Genomic DNA, 21,370 nt, shown 5'->3' with positions numbered 1-21,370 from the left:
TATGCGACAAAAATGAGGATTTGCAACGTTAAATTAACCCGAATGCATTTAAATACTTGTTTTTCTGTTTCTATATTCATTACACTATGTAAGCTTATGCTTGTTTTCGAAATTATGCGCTATTATGCGTTTTTTTCCGAATTGTGCTATGCGCCGAGGGAGATTATGCGTTTTTTTTTCCGAATTGTGCTCTGCGCCGAGGGAGATTATGCGTTTTTTTCCGAATTGTGCTATGCGCCGAGGGAGATTATGCGTTTTTTTTTCCGAATTGTGCTATGCGCCGAGGGAGATTATGCGTTTTTTTTCCGAATTGTGCTATGCGCCGAGGGAGATTATGCGTTTTTTCCGAATTGTGCTATGCGCCGAGGGAGATTATGCGTTTTTTTTTACGAATTGTGCTATGCGCCGAGGGAGATTATGCGTTTTTTTTCCGAATTAAGCTCTGCGCCGAGGGAGATTATGCGTTTTTGCATCAGTGCAAAATTCCGTGTGGAATGAAATAACAAAATCTGAACAATTTTGCTTGAATGTTTATTAAGTAAAATGTTGCATGGTAAAAACTTACGTCTTTCGCATATCACTTTCCTATTTGTACCACAGGATTCCATATTCCAGATACCCGGCGGATCGATTGTCCAACACTGTTTTGAATACGAGTGACTTTGGTAGTTGCTTTTCGTGAAGTTAGGTACTCTCCCGTCCAGCCATTTAAACCCTTCCGACCCCCACTCCAAAGCTGAAAAATAACAACCGGGCAAATCACGCTAGCTAGCATTCTAAAAGTAGAAAAAGTATTGCCATATTCGAACTATTTTCACTGGCAGCTAAATCCCAAAAATGTTTACCCAGCCGTTAGATATAAAACATTTTCAACTAGTGGATATTTAATAACGTGGCATATCATGGCAGTACATTGTAATCAGTGGCAGTCCATGTAGTGGCACGTCATCGCAGTCTATGGCAATCCATGGTAGTCAATGACACTACAAGGTAGTGAACTATGACTTGCCATTGCGTACTATGGCAGTCCATAGTTGTCAATGGCAAGTCATGGCAGTCCAAGGGAGTCTATGGTAAGACATTGTAGTAAATGGCAAGTCATGGTAGTCAATGGCAAGTCATGGTAGTAAATGGCAAGTCATGGCAGCTAATGGCAGTTTACGACCATGGACTGCCATGACTTGCCAATGTCTACCTAGTGCTGGAAAATGGTGCAGAATTGTTCAAATTAGTAGTAGGGTTATACAATTTGCCAGAGTGATAGATCTTTGCACCACGATAAATTCTAGATAGGATGCCACGCCCAAAAACAAGTACTTTCAGTTTTATAGGGGTGGAATTGATTATCACAAAAATGAAGGAAACATACACTTAATGGTAATGTACGGGCCCAAACTTTCTCAGGTAGATAAAGGCTAATATATTTCATATTATCGTTACAAGGGCAACACTTTCAGTGTTATAGAGATGCAATTAATGATAAAAATGAATATAAAACACACTAAATATACTAGTTAATGATTTTACTCTTTTATATGAATTAACATCTATGCCATGAACAGTTTTTGATGGGATGCCACGCCCAAGTTTGGGTACTTACAGTTTTACAGGAATGTGAACTTTAGAAGCACACTAGCATACACACATTGGCACCAGTCGGGCCAAGACCGGCTATGCCATGCTGACGAGTCCTAATAAGGACGAAACAGCTGTCCATGGTTGCCGAACTGCACGGGTAATAGACTGTGCTAGCGTCCCGTCTTGGCCCGACTGGTGCCAATGTGTGTATGCTAGTGTGCTTCTAAAGTTCAGTTTTACAGGCATGTTTCATTAAGTAGACGGGGGTATAAAATTTCGAACAACTGCTATCCCTTAGGTGTGTTGAAAGATTTTTTCGATTTTGCTATCTCTGAGGGTATGAAATTCGACCAACTGCTATTCCTTTGGGGGTATTTAACGGTTTTTCTAATTCTGCTATCTCTTAGGGTATAAAATTCGACCAACTGCTATTCCTTTGGAGGTTTTTGACAGTTTTTCCGATTCTGCCACACCCAATTTGCTATTGCCAATTTGCCATTGAATTTGACAGTGATTTTTGGTAGGTGGGATACATGATGCATTATCAAACTGTAGAAGTTGCTGTGGACGTTTGTTTTGTCATGCTGAAGTTTGTTTTCGGGGAAGGGGGGGATACCTCTAGTTCTACACATAATGAAAATATGCTGGCTCCGCCTTTAGGCAGTACCTGAATCTAATGTGACATTCACTTTAAACTTACAGCACAATATATTCACTCAGACGCGGATACAAATAAACCAATCAGAAAGGAACTCGGACAGACGTATTAAAATGTTTACAATTCTATATATACATGTATATATACATATATACAGATACATAATTCGGCGCCTAAAACCATTGTATACAGCCGGTCAAATTAAACACGGGTCTGCGTGGTCCAGCCGCATAATACGGCTTAAGTCAGATTGGTTTAGACGCCGTATTATCCATGCACCGTATAGAAAGCATAAGTTATACCTTAATATACGGGCGAGTCGCGAAAAAATGTGTGAGAAACAACGTACGTGGGATACGGTCTTTAGTCTGTCGAAAGTATCGATTGTATCGCGCGCGTTTGTGTTTGAGAGTCAATCTATTTTAGCCTGGGACGCATATTAGATGCAAAGGAGTACTTTATTCTTTTTCTTTTTGCAAAAGATGTCAAGTCTAACAGTCTAAGGGTTTTTGTGTAATTTATCGGGTCGTGAAGAAGGTCTTGCTTATATTATTATGCACTATGTATAATACATAAAATAGTAAAGATTTCAATACAAAAATTATACATATATAATTTTCCGGATTCATATGTAATTTTTATATTGTCAAATAACTTACCAATGTGCATACTACTTCCAGTCTTACGCAATATCCCCGAAAAAAAATCATTTTTTTTCTTGTTGTAGATCTTGGCCAGCTGGGAGCCATGATTTTCACATTTGGCTTTGTTGTTTTCCCAGTTCTCCGCGTTCTCGTGCCGAAAATCGTAGAAGCATTCAGACTGGTGGCACATTATACCTGAAGGCGAAAAAACATACTTGTGAACCGACAAGATTACTGTAATGCAGAGGCGGGTACAGGGGGGGTGGATTGGGTGGATATCCACCCCCCTTTTTGAGTAAAAATAATAATAAATTGAAAGTCACTTTGTTCGAAGAAAATAAATGTCTGAGGGACGGGATATACTGTTCTTGTGCTTTCGCTGCTTGACTTGGCCAAAGCGACAAATCCAATTCAGCGTGAAGTATTGTTAGATCTATGTGACCCACCAAGAACCACTGGATCCGTTACCAGGCCGTCCATCCGGCCATCATCCACCCCCAATTTTGAAACCCTGGACCCGCCCCTGGAATGGGTTCGTTAGTTTTTGTTATCGTTTTAGTATCCCGCCGTTTCGTCCCCAAGCCGCTTTGTGTACACAACAGATAATCGATATTCTGAACTTTCGTTAGTACAGGTAACAGTGCCGACGGCACAAAAATCGAGGTGTAAAAAAAAAAAAATGTATTTGCTATTCGCAAGTGACTGATGTAGAAATGATATTCTAAAATGTGAAAGTTTAAACATAAACTTGATGTTGGGACGTTCTTTTTTTTTAGTTTTTTTGATAACGCAAAAGTTAATCTGAATTGTAGCCATATGTATTTATGACAGAAAAAAAGGGAATTCATCACTTTGTCACGGAACTAAAAAGAAAAGTAGACAAGGGTGATCGCCCTATCTTTTAGGGTATAAAATTTCGACCAACTGCTATCCCTTAGCGTTTGTTGAAGGATTTTTCCGATTCTGCTATCTCTTAGGGTATAAAATTCGACCAACTGCTATTCCTTTTGGGGGTGTTAATGGTTTTCCGATTCTGATATCTCTTAGGGTATAAAAATCGACCAGCTGCTATTCTTTTTCGGGGTGGGAAAATTTGACCTCGGGTACACTTCAGCATATGATCGTTACGAAGTGCCAGCCTTTATAAAGAAGAAAATATCTAAATAATCGAAAGATTTTGAGGTTTTTTAAACAATTCTTACATATTCGCTTCTATGGCAGCTTGGTTTGATAAACTCGAACGCGGCTGCATTCCATTCACATTCCGAGTTATGATCGTTCAAACTTTACGTCAAGTTATTGATTTATAAAGAGTTTGCAATGCGTGACGAAACACGCTCACGTAAACACGCTCTCATATGGTCATTTCGCGGGTATCCGATTCCTTTTGACATTAGATCAAGTTGCAAAGCTTTATTGGGATTCTCTGTACTTCAAACATATTATTTCGTACAAAAACATGCCCCCACAAATTTACTATTCGAACGATGATTTTGCACTTTTTAGATTATTATGCAAAATACATATTGTACAACAGTAACGTGATCAATTGTAGTGGGTATTTTATCTTTGTGAAAGAGAAAAGTAACTGGAATTAGACATGCTCAACGTGTATTTTCGAACGGTTCAATACAAGCACTAATAATATTATTTTTAGTATCCTCATTTTCTAGCGCGGGCTTTGTGGCTTAGTGGTTTAGGTCCAGTCTCGTACCCAGACGCCGCGCGATGCATGACGGTCAGGATGCGGTTTCGGGGTCGGAATCCGCTTGACGTCTGGCAGAACTCAGGAAATATCTTGCTTTTTTTGCGCACAAGTCCAAGGGCCTACCTACACACACTCGTTGTAAACCATTTAGTTTTATTTTCGGTGGTTCCCTGTTCAATTAGACGATATTTTCGTTTTGTAAAACCTAAGACGGCGGACGACACTGGTGAGCTCGATACATCATTTCATGAAATGAATTTGGATGGTCTGAGTGTTCTGGCACTCATTTGAACTCCTACTGCTCTGGTTGGATTGTATTTATCACAAATATACACTTTCAGATATATAATTCGAGCACATACTGTCTTTATGTTCCCTAGAAGAAGCTCAATAGCGAGGAAGTCACTATTCGCACATGACCTTACACCGAATTCCAAACTCCAGGAAAGTATTTAGGCTATTTCTGCAGTTGACATGTGCACATGGAATTTTACAGGCAAGAAATGCAATATGGATAGGTCCTTCTTCTTCTGTTAAAATTCGTATAATTTTTGCTCGCCAATTTCGTCCGCCATCTTGGATCTGTAATCTGCCAGTCGTTTTTTTTTTTTTTTTCGTCCTCGCTTCAGGATTCCTGTGGATGTCTACGCAACAGCAGATAACGACTGGGTACGAGTCTGGTTTAGGTCTGGGTTCGGAGTCCGTAGGTTGTTTAAGGCCATGGGTTTGAGTCCTCCCGCCTGAATTTGTTTTTCTTTTTTATTTCCTTTTTTTTTTTTTTTAATCCTTCGGAGTCTCATACCGTTTATCAATACTTTTTATAGTATGATGATACTAAGGAATAACCTAGAGATATATGATAACATTACAACAGTTGTGAATACTTGCCTCATCTGCTACATCTTAGGGTTCAAAAATTCCTTCCACCACACCCAATTTGCCATCTCTAAGGAAGGTAAGAATTTCTTTTGACCGCACCCAAGGTGCTACTCCTTAGGATAAAATTGATTTTGCCGACGATCATCCCCATCCCCACCCATATACATTGGAAACAGTGTGTCACGTCATGTTAGCTAAGGATTTGTTCAAGAACTTTGCTTGGAGCTTTGGAGATGTTTAGAAAAATATATATATAAAGTTCTTCGCCTGAGTTGAGAAAAAATCAAACGCCTGAAAACGGCACGGCCCAGCCTACAGAGGTAGATATCGGCCTAGATATATGTACTACTTCCTATAATTATTTTTGGTAACTATAAGAAAACAGATCAGATGTGTTGTATGAACTACTTTGATTATAAATTACGTCACAAAATTATCGTCTGTTTGTATTTTTTCATGCCTAGGGTAATAGGATACTGGATAGGGCCTGGGAAGTCATTATAAGTGTTTAGTGTTTCTCTTTTGTTTGCCTATAAGATTTAGACAGACTTTTTTTACCGTCACAAGGCGCCGGGACCTGTTTTTGATGTTGTTATTATTTTTATGTTAATGTTGTTGTTGCTCCTGTTGTTATTATTACCATTAATTTTGTTGTTGTTGAACAAGGAATCTTTACCGTATGCGAGTGTTGAAGCCACATTGTCATTAGTTTACTTCGGGTCGAAACGCAGCGTGTCTTTTGGAAGTTTCATAGAGGATGTGACTGATTATTTAGAGCGGATGGCCTGTTAAATAGCGCATATTCTAATAGATTATTTTGCCTCTTATTTGTTCAGGTCTCCGCTTTAACAACCGCCAGAGGAATGGGTAGGTATGGGCGAGGAATTTTTATCATTGGGATGTGCCGATACTGCCGATAAAAAAATTGTGCACGTGAAGAACTCACCTCTCTTGCATATAACGGATGACCCTCTTTCGCCACAACTATGTTCAGTCCAGAAATATCCGCGGTCGCCCTCATGCTTTACCACGTAGCATGAGCCCGCAGACGTGTTCAAGAAGTAGGGGATGTTATAATCGTAGCGGCTACCATCCATCCATCTTAGCTCGCCATCTTGCTCTCTGTCGTTCAAGCCTAAAAAAGAGATGACCTCCATAACGGGCTGGATTCTGGGGGATTTTTGATATGTTCTTATTCCAAACCATTGTCGGAACTTTATAAAACAAAACATTCCTTTTTTCCCGGTCTTTAATTACTGGTCTGTTTCGCATGATGCCCTGCGGGCTCACACGCTTCGACGGTTTAACACATCGAGTCCTTTACCGGCCTGTAACGGACTTGAAATTCACACACAATCCAAGAACTTCGTCAATCCTAAATAAACTACTCAGAAATAAATGTCTGGAGTCTAAGGGATGAAGATAAGAATTACTGTACAACAAAATAATAACTCAAGCTCTAAGAAAACATTTGGATCTGACAAAAAATACAATAATAGTTCCTCCTTTAAAATTAAGGCTCAATTACAAACAAAGACTCGTCTGCTCATCAAGGTATAGAACCTAAGGCCCGATTCACACGTCTCGCTCCTGTCGTGCCGAATCTAATTGCCTATTTGTATCAACACAAATACATTGGGTTCAACGTTGATTCAGACGTCGCAGACATGACGGAAAAACCTGGAAAATTCGCAATTCGAGATAGAGAAAGAAGACACAGTTTCTTACAATGGCCATCGGTTCTTTGTATTCCGGACTGATTTTTGAAACACAAATAACGAGAGGTCGAAATGCACTTACCCAGATTTTTGCTTTTTAAAAGTTTTTTTCCTTGATCATTCTTACGCTATGTATGAGCTCAGGGACGAAAAGCTCAAATTTCAATGATATTTTACAAAAAATCGCATTAATTTAAAAAAAGTCGCATTTGATATTTTGTTTGCTATTACTCACTAAGTACTTAGAGAAATTTTCCGCCTTATTAGATCTGAAATGAGCTTATTTGAAGCGTTACGTCATGTTTTTCCGTCATGTCGACGTCGCACTAAGTAAGTCCGCTTAATAGGTTCTGAGATTAAAAGTTGACTTGATGTGGAGTTTTCGTTGCACAAAATGAAAAAAATATGGTATTGAATTCGGCTCATCAAAACCTCGACGTTTGAATCGGTGTCGAGCATTTGCCGCGCAGCACGAGTGGCGCAGCCGCGCTTAGTTACGTGTCGAACTCAGTCCTGCCGTTATTCATGTGCCCAATCAAAACAATTCATAGATCCGACATGTCAATCACGCGCGCACGAATAGCCAATCAGGAAAGAGATGATGCAATAACAGCCATGTGGTCCCACAAATGTCCCACAAAAAGTCGGTAATCGACGGCAAAAAAGATTGGTTTGATATATTTTTTGCGAATCTGGACAAGCAAATAAGCATTTTTCGGTAAGCGTAGAAAGTGCTAGTCCTGTTTTCTTTGCCCGACCACTTTAAGTGTAGAAATGGGACTCAAATTGCAGACGTAAAAAGACGTAAAATTTCTGCGAAGAAACGAAAAACAAAAAGCAAACAAACCATATAAGTACAAGAACAGTGTAAGTCCTACCATTAAACTTGTGATTGGTTTGATATTATCCTTGGTTACTTCAATTACATATAAAAATGAGACTGTCGTTTGTGTTATTGCTGTAAATCTTGACGTTTTCCGATAAAACTTGTAGTTAAAAAAGGCGTAAACAGCGAATACGGCATTCTCTTCTACTTTTCCCCGCACTTGAATCACTGCAAGTTGAGATTAATAGCTTTGAAAGCACATAAACACATAGTACCTACCGAAGAGAGCACCGCTTAATCTTATCGTTTCCAAGTTTTCGTATTTCGAGCTGGATTCGTGCCGTTTCCATTCATCAACCAAACTTGTAGTTATCTATTTCTATGCTTCTCTACAAGATTTTCACCAAGCTTGGACAACAAATCAAGTATCCATCATGCTAGGTGACCGTGTTTTATTTATAAGTCGAAGGAAAATCCCTATAAACGTCTATATTTTAGATAAATCCGAGCCGGATTCACAGACCTCATCCGACATGTTGTACAATTTGTGGGACTTTTGGGTTGCACTTCGCTGGCTTCTTTTTGCTGCTTTCTGATTGGATATTCATGCGCGCGTCGGATCTATGAATTAGATTCGGCACGGCAGAAGCGCGACGTATGAATCGGGCCTAATATTCACTGAAAAAAGACTCTAGAATCCAAGTCATATCTGACTACCATATCGCTTGTTAGTAGAGCTGGCGATTAGTTAGACAATTATTTGATTGCCTGGTCAAAGGCAAACAAATCATACCTAAGATAACATGATGATCCAAAGGATTATCAAAGTAGCCCTGTGGGTTTACATCACGATATTTGTTGTCTCTTCATGATTAACGCCGAGTGATTTCGCAGTAAGTTTTGATCATGAGTTGACGAATATCGTAGTGTAGAGTACATACCGGAAAACGAAAAACTAGGGGTAATTTGTTTTCTACAATACAAACAACAAAAAAACTTTGTGAGGATTTCGGAGATGACGATTCACGTGGTTTGTCCTCTGATCTACCATAGCTAACAACCCAATCAGAAAGCGTTGTAGAGAAAGTATTTTTTTTTTCGAGAGCGTACCTGTGAAAATTGTCTTGGTCTTAAAGATGTCGGCTTCTGAGATGAAAGATTTTACAAAAAGCCACTCTATCTCACTATGCACGCTGAGGGGTTGACCTCCAAGCAAGGTACATTTTTGTTGCGCATCATTAATGTTGTTTGCAGCAGCTTGTAGAAAGTAGAAGCAAGCCCATGCGTTACATCGAATAACTAAAATAGAAAAGATTCCCATCACAGATTTACATTATAAGCGATGACTGAAATGCGCAAGGCAAGAGACTCAAAGAAAATTGAATAAGAACAAGGAGGATCTCGAGGGTAATGATATAAGGATATAATAGCATGTGTGTGTTGGTCAATACGTGGTGTGTATGTGTATTGCTCAGTACGTGGTGTATGTGTGTGTTCGTCAGTACGTGGTGTATGTGTGTGTTCGTCAGTACGTGGTGTATGTGCGTGTTCGTCAGTACGTGGTGTATGTGCGTGTTCGTCAGTACGTGGTGTATGACTGTGTTCGTCAGTACGTGGTGTATGTGTGTGTTCGTCAGTACGTGGTGTATGTGCGTGTTGGTCAGTACGTGATGTATGTGTGTGTTCGTCAGTACGTGGTGTATGTGCGTGTTCGTCAGTACGTGGTGTATATGTGTGTGTATTGGTCAGTACGTGGTGTATGTGTGTATTGCTCAGTACGTGGTGTATGTGTGTGTTCGTCAGTACGTGGTGTATGTGCGTGTTGGTCAGTGCGTGATGTATGTGTGTGTTCGTCAGTACGTGGTGTGTATGTGTGTTCGTCAGTACGTGGTGTATGTGCGTGTACGTCAGTACGTGGTGTATGTGCGTGTTCGTCAGTACGTGGTGTATATGTGTGTTGGTCAGTACGTGGTGTATGTGTGTGTTCGTCAGTACGTGGTGTATGTGTGTGTTCGTCAGTACGTGGTGTATGTGCGTGTACGTCAGTACGTGGTGTATGTGCGTGTTCGTCAGTACGTGGTGTATGTCTGTGTTCGTCAGTACGTGGTGTATATGTGTGTTGGTCAGTACGTGGTGTATGTGCGTGTTCGTCAGTACGTGGTGTATTTGCGTGTTCGTCAGTACGTGGTGTATGTGCGTGTTCGTCAGTACGTGGTGTATGTGTGTGTTCGTCAGTACGTGGTGTATGTGTGTGTTCGTCAGTACGTGGTGTGTATGTGTGTTCGTCAGTACGTGGTGTATGTGCGTGTACGTCCGTACGTGGTGTATGTGCGTGTTCGTCAGTACGTGGTGTATATGTGTGTTGGTCAGTACGTGGTGTATGTGTGTGTTCGTCAGTACGTGGTGTATGTGTGTGTTCGTCAGTACGTGGTGTATGTGCGTGTACGTCAGTACGTGGTGTATGTGCGTGTTCGTCAGTACGTGGTGTATGTGTGTGTTCGTCAGTACGTGGTGTATATGTGTGTTGGTCAGTACGTGGTGTATGTGCGTGTTCGTCAGTACGTGGTGTATGTGTATGTTCGTCAGTACGTGGTGTATATGTGTGTTGGTCATTACGTGGTGTATGTGTGTATTGCTCAGTACGTGGTGTGTATGTGTGTTCATCAGTACGTGGTGTATGTGTGTGTTGATCGGTACGTGATGTATGTGCGTATACGTCAGTACGTGGTGTATATGCGTGTTGGTCAGTACGTGGTGTATGTGTGTGTTCGTCATTACGTGGTGTATGTGTGTGTTCGTCAGTACGTGGTGTATGTGTGTGTTCGTCAGTACGTGGTGTATGTGCGTGTACGTCAGTACGTGGTGTATGTGCGTGTTCGTCAGTACGTGGTGTATGTGTGTGTTCATCAGTACGTGCTGTATGTGTGTGTTGATCGGTACGTGATGTATGTGCGTATACGTCAGTACGTGGTGTATGTGTGTATTGCTCAGTACGTGGTGTATGTGTGTGTTAGTCATTACGTGGTGTATGTGTGTGTTCGTCAGTACGTGGTGTATGTGTGTGTTCGTCAGTACGTGGTGTATGTGCGTGTACGTCAGTACGTGGTGTATGTGCGTGTTCGTCAGTACGTGGTGTGTATGTGTGTTCATCAGTACGTGCTGTATGTGTGTGTTGATCGGTACGTGATGTATGTGCGTATACGTCAGTACGTGGTGTATGTGTGTGTTCTTCAGTACGTGCTGTATGTGTGTGTTGATCGGTACGTGATGTATGTGCGTGTACGTCAGTACGTGGTGTATGTGTGTGTTCGTCAGTACGTGGTGTATGTGCGTGTTCGTCAGTACGTGGTGTATGTGTGTGTTCGTCAGTACGTGGTGTATGTGTGTGTTCGTCAGTACGTGGTGTGTATGTGTGTTCGTCAGTACGTGGTGTATGTGCGTGTACGTCAGTACGTGGTGTATGTGCGTGTTCCTCAGTACGTGGTGTATATGTGTGTTGGTCAGTACGTGGTGTATGTGTGTGTTCGTCAGTACGTGGTGTATGTGCGTGTACGTCAGTACGTGGTGTATGTGCGTGTTCGTCAGTACGTGGTGTATGTGTGTGTTCGTCAGTACGTGGTGTATATGTGTGTTGGTCAGTACGTGGTGTATGTGCGTGTTCGTCAGTACGTGGTGTATTTGCGTGTTCGTCAGTACGTGGTGTATGTGTGTGTTCGTCAGTACGTGGTGTATGTGTGTGTTCGTCAGTACGTGATGTATGTGCGTGTTTGTCAGTACGTAGTGTATGTGCGTGTTCGTCAGTACGTGGTGTATGTGTGTGTTGGTCAGTACGTAGTGTATGTGTGTGTTGCTCAGTACGTGGTGTATGTGTGTGTTCGTCAGTACGTGGTGTATACGCTTATTCTCCGGTACGGCGTAAAGCAATTTAAGCCATCAACAAACAAACCATAAAACGCTTATTCTATTTATAGGGGGAAAGACAATACTCACTATTTCCTGGTCGAACTTTCATCTCTACTTTTTTAATCACGTTACTTCCCCAGGATTTCCACCTTATGCCATCATAACCATCAGGGTGTAGCTGGGTCTGTAGGTAAGGCGCGTTAAGGCTGGCATTGAGGCACTGGTTGTACCACCAGCCCCCTTTGTATTCGTTCGCACAGTTTCTGCTCCCCGAGTCTTCATCTCTATCTTTTGTGGAAAAATATGAATTATCATGGTAAGACAACGCGTCCCCAATTGTGCCCGTGTAGTTCCGCACCTAGAAAAACGAGAAATGATAGCTTTATTTTTCACTATTGAGGGTTCGTAGGTTCGAAGGGTGTCCGTTTTATATTATTATTATTATTATTATTATTATTATTATTATTATTATTATTATTATTATTATTATTGTCATTTATAAATGACAAAACGGATCAAATCATGCAATCAAATCACGCTATTGTCGTCAATGCTGATTGGTTAACCTACCACAGGGGCGGGTCCAGGATTTCAAAATGGGGGGTGGATAATGGCCGGATAGACGGCATATAACTGATCAAGTGGTTCTTGGTAGGTCACTACATAGATCTTACAATACGTAACGCTTAATTGGATTTGTCGCGTCAGCAAAGTCAAGCAAGCGAAGGAAAATGGACAGTATCTCCCGTCCCTCAGACATTTATTTTCTTCAAACAAAGTGACTTTTCAGTTTTTTTTTACTCAGAGTAAAAAAAACCCGCCCCTGTACTAGTCTTTTATATAGTATATATTTCAGAATTGAAAGCTAAAAAATAGCTTCGGGTTACCTGTGGTTTCGCACAGAACTTTTGGTCTTTGGCGCCACCACGCATTACTAACCTCTAACAAATAATTATTGGTTTCGGGACCCACGTTGAAGTGCTTGTACTCGGCTTCTCCCAACATGCCAGCCAAGCTCTCTACGTCCACACGCAGTTCTGATCCAATATATTGTCCAGACGAGTACTTTGTCATATAGTGCAGCATATCGGTACCAACCCAATATTCGCCCTCGGCAGCACCAAAGCCAACCTTGTACGCTTGCCAGTCCCGGTCGAAGTCAACTGAGCCATTGTGGCGACGCTGTATCACCGTCCACCCACCCCCGGAAGTAGTCTGATCGCAATACACTAGCATACTTTTGCGACTGTGATGTTTCGATGGAGTTATCCAGTAGTAGCCACTTTGTTTTTGCCCAGACAAAAGGTGATGGAGACAAGATTCTCGAGACTTTGGTTCTTGATATCCTATTTAAAAATAACAAAACAGTTACTTTTGTAGGATCAGTTGGGTTCTTCACTCTCAAATAATATATAAACGAAAGGAAAGGGTGAGATTGAATAGTATGTCGTGGGCAAATGAAATGGAATTCAACAATTTAAAACGTCTTGCTGGAGCAGCTTCATCCATCAAGTTAGTGAAATCAGAAAAAAAAACTGGTTTTCAAGGCCGCCCGCACCTTTCCCCCGTCACCCTTTTAATCGCACCCGGTAGGGATAAACTATGAAGAATGGAGAATATATCAGATGTAAAAGAGCTCTTTTTGGCAAAAAAAAAAGTCTAGGAGGGTCTTGTGTATTTAATCGGGCGGTGATGGTTTACGGTGATGGATAACGTACCGTACCGAGACCGTAATTTATAGAACGAATAAATGAGTATTTATTTCACTAAAATGAATACCGTATCGTATAGCAAAAAAAAAAAACATCAGTTGATGAATATTTATGTCTTACACAAAAAAGTTCACTAAAATAAATACCGTAGATTATACCAAGAATCGACACCAGCTGCCATTTATCTTGGTTTTTCAAGCGTATAATTTTCACTAGAAAGTACAAAATGTACTTACCTGATCTGTAGGAGACAGCGACTGGCGTGTACATGAGTGGCAGTGGGTTAAGCTCACACGACGAGCTATGGGCATCGAACATCTGCACAAAGCATCAAGATAACGGTACCGATTATCGGACACGGATTTACGATAAAATATATCGCATACAAAACTTAAAAGAGTCTTAAGTTATTTAGCTAGACCATTTTAACATGTTTAATTAAAAATGATTCGAATTAATATAGATAATAACAATTCTATGGCTGAATTCATGAGAAAACGATTGTTAGGAAGAAGTGTTTTGTTTACCTGTTATCCTATGCTCGTACTTATTAACGGACAGGCTTGTCCTATTATCGGACAACAGATTTCTTTGCAAAAACAACAACAACGGAAAAATCCAACAAATGATTATTGACAAATGTACTTTGCCAAGGTCATGAGAGATTTTGTAGTTTTAGACTAAAACATACCCATGTTATATCTACACGGAAACTGCGGCAAGATAGAATCCTACACAAGTCAAAGAGAGGATTTCAATCACAATTTCGCGTTGCTTGAGAAAATATTATTTCTAGTTTTGCGTATTAATAGACACTTGTTAGAGCTTCGGAAAATAAGTTTTCTGAATGTTGTTTCTTTGGCTCGATAGGTTATTTTGCCTGGTGTTTTTCTATTGTTTTAGGTATTAATGTTTTTTTTTTAGTGTCCGATAATAGGGCAATGTCCGATAATAGGTACCACTACCTTAAGACTGTCAATTACAGCCTGGATGAGAATTGCGAAGTTTCACAAGACATCCATCCATTGGTGAAGATCCCCCCCCCCCCCTTGCTTCATGTTATATTCGTTGCCTCTCGATACAAATACATATAAACCGTGAGAAGATCCTTTGCGAAAACCTGTGTATTTCGCGATAGTAAAGCTGTAACCATTTTTCACCTTGATTCTGTCAAAATAGAAACGGTGATTTGAAAGAAGGTCACGTGAATCAACCACGTAACGACAGCTGTAGCTGACATTTGAATTCAAGCAGTGTACTGGTCCACCAAAAAAATAATGAAGATAGACTTGTCTGGTACAGTTTGGACACGTGATCCCCTCACGACAGACCCGATATGCAACTGAAACACAGTAAAAAGACAGTTCAGCCTTCACCGCGTACAAGCCTCATTCTCTTAAAAAAATGTACAATTAAAAATCATACAAACGATATTCTTTAAAAAGAAGTTTTCTATTATGGCCAGTACAAAATGTTATCTATATAGCAAAGTAATTTTACGTTTAACGAAACATTACTTCTTTTAATTCGTACAAAAATGATGTTACAGAATCAACATGGAAAGAAAAACTTCTATAAACTGTTTGTCATAAGTGCATTTTGTAAAATTTTTGTTGTATTCACCTTTTTTTTTCACAAACGTAATATTGACATTTTTAAGTTGAAAGCACTGAAACAGAAACAAGACGAGACCTATTTTTTTGTCTAGAGGTTTATGTCTAGTTCGCAATTTAATGACTATCCGTGCTGTCACTTTGGGGGTAGTGGTTGGAATTAAAACCGGGCGCTTTTTTACATTTTATCATTTCGGCAAAGTATACCAGTTTCTAAATTGATTGAGAACAAAACTTTTTGCAATAATAGACTTACACCATTCAAATGGTGCTTGAAGTGCTTGAAGTTTTAAGAAAGTTAGCAAATTAGCGAAAATCACAGTTTTGATGAGACAAGAACTTGATAACTAGAAAACACTCGTACTCGACGTGCAATTGCATTCAAGCATGTTCATTCAAGCACTTATTTGCCTCAAGTTCATGTCAATCAGTTGACAAGGTGAGCCAATCGCATCCGCGGATGGTTTTGATTGGTTTATTTGGCGGAATACTGTAGCGCGTAGTGCTGTAGCGCTGTAGTGCTAGCGCGCGTCGTTACGCTGTAATGGGGATACAGGGTATAACACACCTTCAATCTTGGAGTCCTTTGCATAGTCCAGAGATTGTTTTCCGACGACTCGGAACTTGGGATTATCTAGAGCAGACAAATACAGCAATAGACAATGGTCTAAACAACGGAGAGGAATCATTTTTTTTTCTAACAAAAACAGAATTCAGAGCAAAATGGGGTTTGGCAATTTGTGGAGTTTCATCGCGTTTCATGGTATGCTTGTAAGAGCCAGTCCTCTAGCGGAAGAGCCGCATCACTGCCCTGGAAATTTTGGTGTTCGGTGTAGCATCGTTTCTTAAGAACCTGTTATGGCAACATCCCCTCGGAAAGGGGCATCATAATAACAGGAGACCTTTTATGAGCGATAAATACGGAAATCAAAGAGAGTATACTATAACAGTTACCTCGCAAACATCCATACACCTCGATTCTCATAGCAATCCCGGCAGAACTCCAAGTTAGCGGATTTAGCCTGACGAAGCGTGCGTCTATGTTGTATTTTAGCCCATGTGTAACAATGCCTGAGCTGTCGGAGTTCCCCTCAAACACCTGTAAACACATATAAAAACAACTGTTTACCCAGACCCGGGATTGGCTTCTTTCAAGTTAAAAAGTTTTAACTACATACGTTTGGCTCAAGAGCAAAAACTGGCACGTAAAAGTTCGCTATCCAGGGCAGGGCCGTAGCAGGGGGCCGAGAACTGGGGGCATCAAAAATTATTAGAAAATTACCAGGGGCGTGGCTGTGCCCCCCCCCCCAATACTTCTCAATGTTTCTGTTTTGTGCCCCCCTCCCGATCTTCTTACGTGGCCTGCATGGAATGATTAGCTCGTAACAAATCGCACGAAAAAGTGATGAATGATCATTTCTCTTGTCTTCATACATTTATTCTAAACATTTCACAAGGTATTTAAGAGAATAGTAAGCAAAAAAATAAAATAATTCACAAGCAAGTAAGGCAATATAGTGATGGAAGATAACCACTTACCTTGGTAACTCCAAACTCCGAATACTCAGACCATTCGTGCCCATCAATGCTGTGTGTAAGCTTGTATGACGCCACGTACATACTTGTCCCAGATTGGTCAGCTCCTTGCGATGCGATGGCGCTTATCACGACATCTTCCTGGAAACGCACGGTCAAGTGCTCCATGACATTTTGCGTAACTGGACACCAGGACTTTGGTCCGTTGAGAACGGCGAAAGAGGCAAGACAGTTTTCTCCGTTAAAACTTGACGAATTCATAAGCCTGCTTGCGAGAGCTGTGTTCTCCACCAGTGGGTAATGACAGTCTGCATAGAATAACAAAAGTCAAGAGTGAGGATTTAACTTATTTAATACGGGTATACTCTAAAAGGTCTAATATGGCCCGCATATTTCTTTTTTTTTATCTTGAAGAAAAGAGGGGGGGTATTGGAGAGTGTCAAAACACGTGTTTCCAGTTTTAGATACTAGGCATTTGGGCCCCTGCAAAAGTCTCAGATGCTGTAAACTAGCAGCGCACATCATATTGATAGTTGATGTCCTTTTTTATAGAAAGGAGGTTAATTGAAGATGTTGGTTCTAGAGGGGTAGGGGAATGGAGACAGTAAGTGTGACAGTACGTGTAAATGCGTGTGTGTCTAATTCAGTCAGGTTTTATTTATTTTAATTTCTATAAGCTCCATGGCGCTCTACAATTTCAGTTACCTTTCCTTATTCCTGTTCGTTCCAACTTGTTGAGCGGAGTAACTATATGGAAAAGTAAATAAAAAGTCAAAATATCATGGCACCTATACCTCACAACTCATCTTTCCGTATACAAAAAAACTACGGCAGGATACTGTATTTTTTAATTTCCAATAAAGGAAACAATTTTAAAAGTGCCTATTTACACCAACAAGTAATGGGGGTCAGCGCAACTATCTGAAAACACACGGTGCTTGACATTGGCAGGATAAATGGCCAGCTGGCAGGATTCTGGACTCTAAATAATCTTTGTTAAAACTGCGATGTAAGCCCGGAACAATATATACTAATGAATTGATGACAGACATGTTTATTATATCATGTTCTAGGATGATTGATTTATTGGCCAAGTTTCAAGGGTTTTTATTACATTTAGCCACATCGTCTTTTTAGCCAAAGTGGCAGGATGCTGGGTCACTTATTGCTTGGATATGTGGCTAAAAATGGCATGTGCCAGCAATTAAATGAGTACCTGGACACCCGTACACCTCAACGCGCATAGCAATGGCATCGTGCCACATGTTCGGGTGGATGCGCACGGAGCGACACTGGATTGGCTCGGCCAAGTATTTCACCACCTCTGTCGTACCATCATTGTTGGACACAAATGTCTTAAAAAAAAAACAACCAGAGATTACCATAGAATCCTGCTGTGTTAAAAATAAAGTAAGCCTAGAAAACGTATAGAATAAACAAGTGCAGTGGAGGGCCGCAAACTGCAAAAACTGCATCATCAGCACAGTCAAACTGAATTATTAGCACAAACTGAATTATTGGCACGGACTTAATTATTAGCACAGACTGAATTATTAGCACAAACTGAATTATTGGCACGAACTGAATTACTAGCACGGATTGAATTATTAGCACAGACTGAATTATTAGCACAAACTAAATTATTGGCACGGACCTAATTATTAGCACAGACTGAATTATTAGCACAAACTGAATTATTGGCACGGACTGAATTATTTGCACGGATTGAATTACTAGCACGGATTGAATTATTAGCACAGACGGAATTATTAGCACAAACTGAATTATTGGCACGGACTGAATTATTTGCACGGACTGAATTATTTGCACGGACTGAATTACTGGCACGGATTGAATTATTAGCACGGACTGAATTATTAGCACAAACAGAATTATTAGCACAAACTGAATTATTGGCACGGACTGAATTATTAGCACAGACTGAACTATTAGCACAAACTGAATTATTGGCACGGACTGAATTATTAGCACAAACTGAATTATTGGCACGGACTGAATTATTAGCACAGACTGAATTATTAGCACCAACTGAATTATTGGCACGGACTGAATTATTAGCACAGACTGAATTATTAACACAAACTGAATTATTGGCACGGACTGAATTATTTGCACGGACTGAATTACTAGCACGGATTGAATTATTAGCACGGACTGAATTATTAGCACAAACTGAATTATTGGCACGGACTGAATTATTGGCGCGGACTGGACTATTAGCACAAACTGAATTATTAGCACGGACGGAATTATTAGCACAAACTGAATTATTAGCCGAAACTAAATTATTACAACAAACTGATTTATTAGCACAAACTGAATTATCACCACAAACTGAATTATTAGCACAGAATGAATTATTAGCATAAACTGAATTATTAGCACAGACTGAATTATCACCACAAATTGAATCATTACCACAAACTGCTTCATTATCGTACCTCGAACTGAACTAAAAAAAAAAAAAAGAAATTGCTCACCTTAATTCTCATAGACTCATCACTGTATGGCGAAAACGTGATCTTGTCATAGCTGTAATACAACTCGTAGCTGTAGACCCAGTACTTCTCGGCATCCACCCCGCTACCCTGGGACCCGATAGCTGTCACGTGATAGTCGTTAAGGAGATTCACCTGCAGATACTCGGAGCCGTTATTAGTAGCTGGTCTCCAGTAGCTTGGGGAGCCCAGGCGAGCGTGATTGTGACTGTGTGAGCTGTCTATATCGGAGGAGGACTTTATGCGACTCGTCGCTACTAGAGGTCGGTTACATCCTAAAGTCCAAGAAGATGTGAGAGTTCAGACGCTACACCAGATGCTTAGTTTGTTTGTTGAGTCAGCAGGGGATACATGGCTTCGACTTAACAAATGGATCTCATTTTTGCGTGCGTCTGTCCTCTAATAGATGCACAGATGATGTCAGACCGCGGCATGAACACAAAAGTACGCAACTAGGCGCAGTCGAGTTGCGTGACTGTTGTGCGACGTATTTCCTCTGATAACACATGGGCCAATCAAAGCGAGCGGCGATGCTGCAGCGGCGATTTACGAGTGTCGTATAATTTGTAATAAAAACATGGACTTCTTTAAGAAGTATAATATATTCCAAGAATGTTAACGCTCAATAGAGTGGAAAAATATGATGTAGATGGTGACACCGTCTACATCAGAAATCTTTGTATAGCAAATAAGATATCGTATTTCGGTATAATTTTGAATTTTTATGGTCAAACAAGAAAATGACTTAAAGTCAAAATGGCGGGTTAAACCTTAGTAAAGAAGTGTTATAAAGGAAGTGTCGCGAGACTGGGAGTGGTTCATGTTCGACCCTGTGCAGTGATAGTTCTAGAGTTCTTTGAACAATTGTGCTTATTTTATTATCACAACCTCAACCCACCTAAACAGTTGCCCCACTTTTCATCCCGATCGTAGTCTGAAGTGGAAGCACACCAGAGTCGATAATGGTCGAATGTAGTGCAGGAATGGTATTGTTTGTTTTTGTACTTGAACGGGAAAACACAGCAATCGTTCGACGTGGTCAGCCAAGTGTAGCACCGTGCTAAACATGAAGATAATGCAACTTGGTTAACAGCACCGTGCTAAACATGAAGATAATGCAACTTGGTTAACAGCACCGTGCTAAACATGAAGATAATGCAACTTGGTTAACAGCACTGTGCTAAACATGAAGATAATGCAACTTGGTTAACAGCACCGTGCTAAACATGAAGATAATGCAACTTGGTTAACAGCACCGTGCTAAACATGAAGATAATGCAACTTGGTTAACAGCACCGTGCTAAACATGAAGATAATGCAACTTGGTTAACAGCACCGTGCTAAACATGAAGATAATGCAACTTGGTTAACAGCACCGTGCTAAACATGAAGATAATGCAACTTGGTTAACCGTGCTATTTACAGGCCCGTACTCAGAGGGGTGCAGGGGGTGCGTACACATCACCCCCCCCCCCCCCCCCCCCAGGCATTAAAAATCCCTTTTTTTATCAATTAGGGGGTGGTCTTTTATCAGAAAACTCAACAACCCCACCCGCCCACCCCGGAAAATTAGTTCTACGTTTTTTAATGTCGCACCCCCCCCCCCCCCCCCCCCAAAGAAAAATCCTGGGTACGGGCCTGTATTTACCCCCGGGGGGACTCCGGAGAAAAGTATACGGGGGTGATCTTCCTATCTTCTAGGTGGGGGGACTCTCCAGAAAAGTAGACAATTTCGACCAACTGCTATCTCTAAGGGGGTGTTGAAGGGTTTTTTCTGTTAACTCTTAGGGTATAAAATTCGACCAATTGCTATTCCTAATGGGCTGTTTAACGTTTATTTTCCGATTCTGCTGTCTTTTAGGTTTAAAAATTCAAAGCCAAAGTATAGCCATAACCTGCCATACATTGAGTATGGCATGCACACAATGGCACGTCATGGCAATGTTTTGCCATAAACTGCCATGGTGTGCCATGGCATGCTATACTATTAGTATAGCAGTGTTCTACCATAGACTGATATGACTTGCCATTGATTATAATGGATTGCCATGACTCGCCAATGACTACCCTTGCGTG

The 21,370-nt window shown here is 40.7% G+C and overlaps 1 protein-coding gene across 7 annotated transcripts in view; it reads right to left on the bottom strand.

The window, feature by feature from the left end:
• The window catches only part of LOC5521276, a 73,239-nt gene that overhangs the window by 36,328 nt on the left and 15,541 nt on the right, over positions 1-21,370 (bottom strand). For 6 of the 7 annotated variants that reach the window (XM_048723289.1, XM_048723291.1, XM_048723290.1 and 3 more), the window contains 15 exons: positions 20,193-20,354; positions 19,277-19,569; positions 17,992-18,130; positions 17,481-17,522; positions 16,779-17,083; positions 16,194-16,338; positions 15,808-15,873; positions 14,787-14,968; positions 13,863-13,944; positions 12,854-13,260; positions 12,002-12,272; positions 9,122-9,310; positions 6,414-6,602; positions 2,896-3,075; positions 566-736 (listed from right to left, as the gene is read on the bottom strand). In XM_048723289.1, the coding sequence (XP_048579246.1) occupies positions 566-736; positions 2,896-3,075; positions 6,414-6,602; positions 9,122-9,310; positions 12,002-12,272; positions 12,854-13,260; positions 13,863-13,944; positions 14,787-14,968; positions 15,808-15,873; positions 16,194-16,338; positions 16,779-17,083; positions 17,481-17,522; positions 17,992-18,130; positions 19,277-19,569; positions 20,193-20,354 (2,823 nt within the window). The remainder of the gene's footprint in view (positions 1-565; positions 737-2,895; positions 3,076-6,413; positions 6,603-9,121; positions 9,311-12,001; positions 12,273-12,853; positions 13,261-13,862; positions 13,945-14,786; positions 14,969-15,807; positions 15,874-16,193; positions 16,339-16,778; positions 17,084-17,480; positions 17,523-17,991; positions 18,131-19,276; positions 19,570-20,192; positions 20,355-21,370) is intronic. The other variant, XM_048723287.1, reaches the window with a different exon arrangement.

This window comes from Nematostella vectensis, chromosome 2 (assembly GCF_932526225.1).
Source record: "Nematostella vectensis chromosome 2, jaNemVect1.1, whole genome shotgun sequence".
In the NCBI taxonomy this organism is placed as follows: Eukaryota; Metazoa; Cnidaria; class Anthozoa; order Actiniaria; family Edwardsiidae; genus Nematostella; species Nematostella vectensis.
The sequence above is the reverse complement of the archived record's forward strand: the minus strand, read 5'-3'. Positions and strand labels throughout refer to the sequence as shown.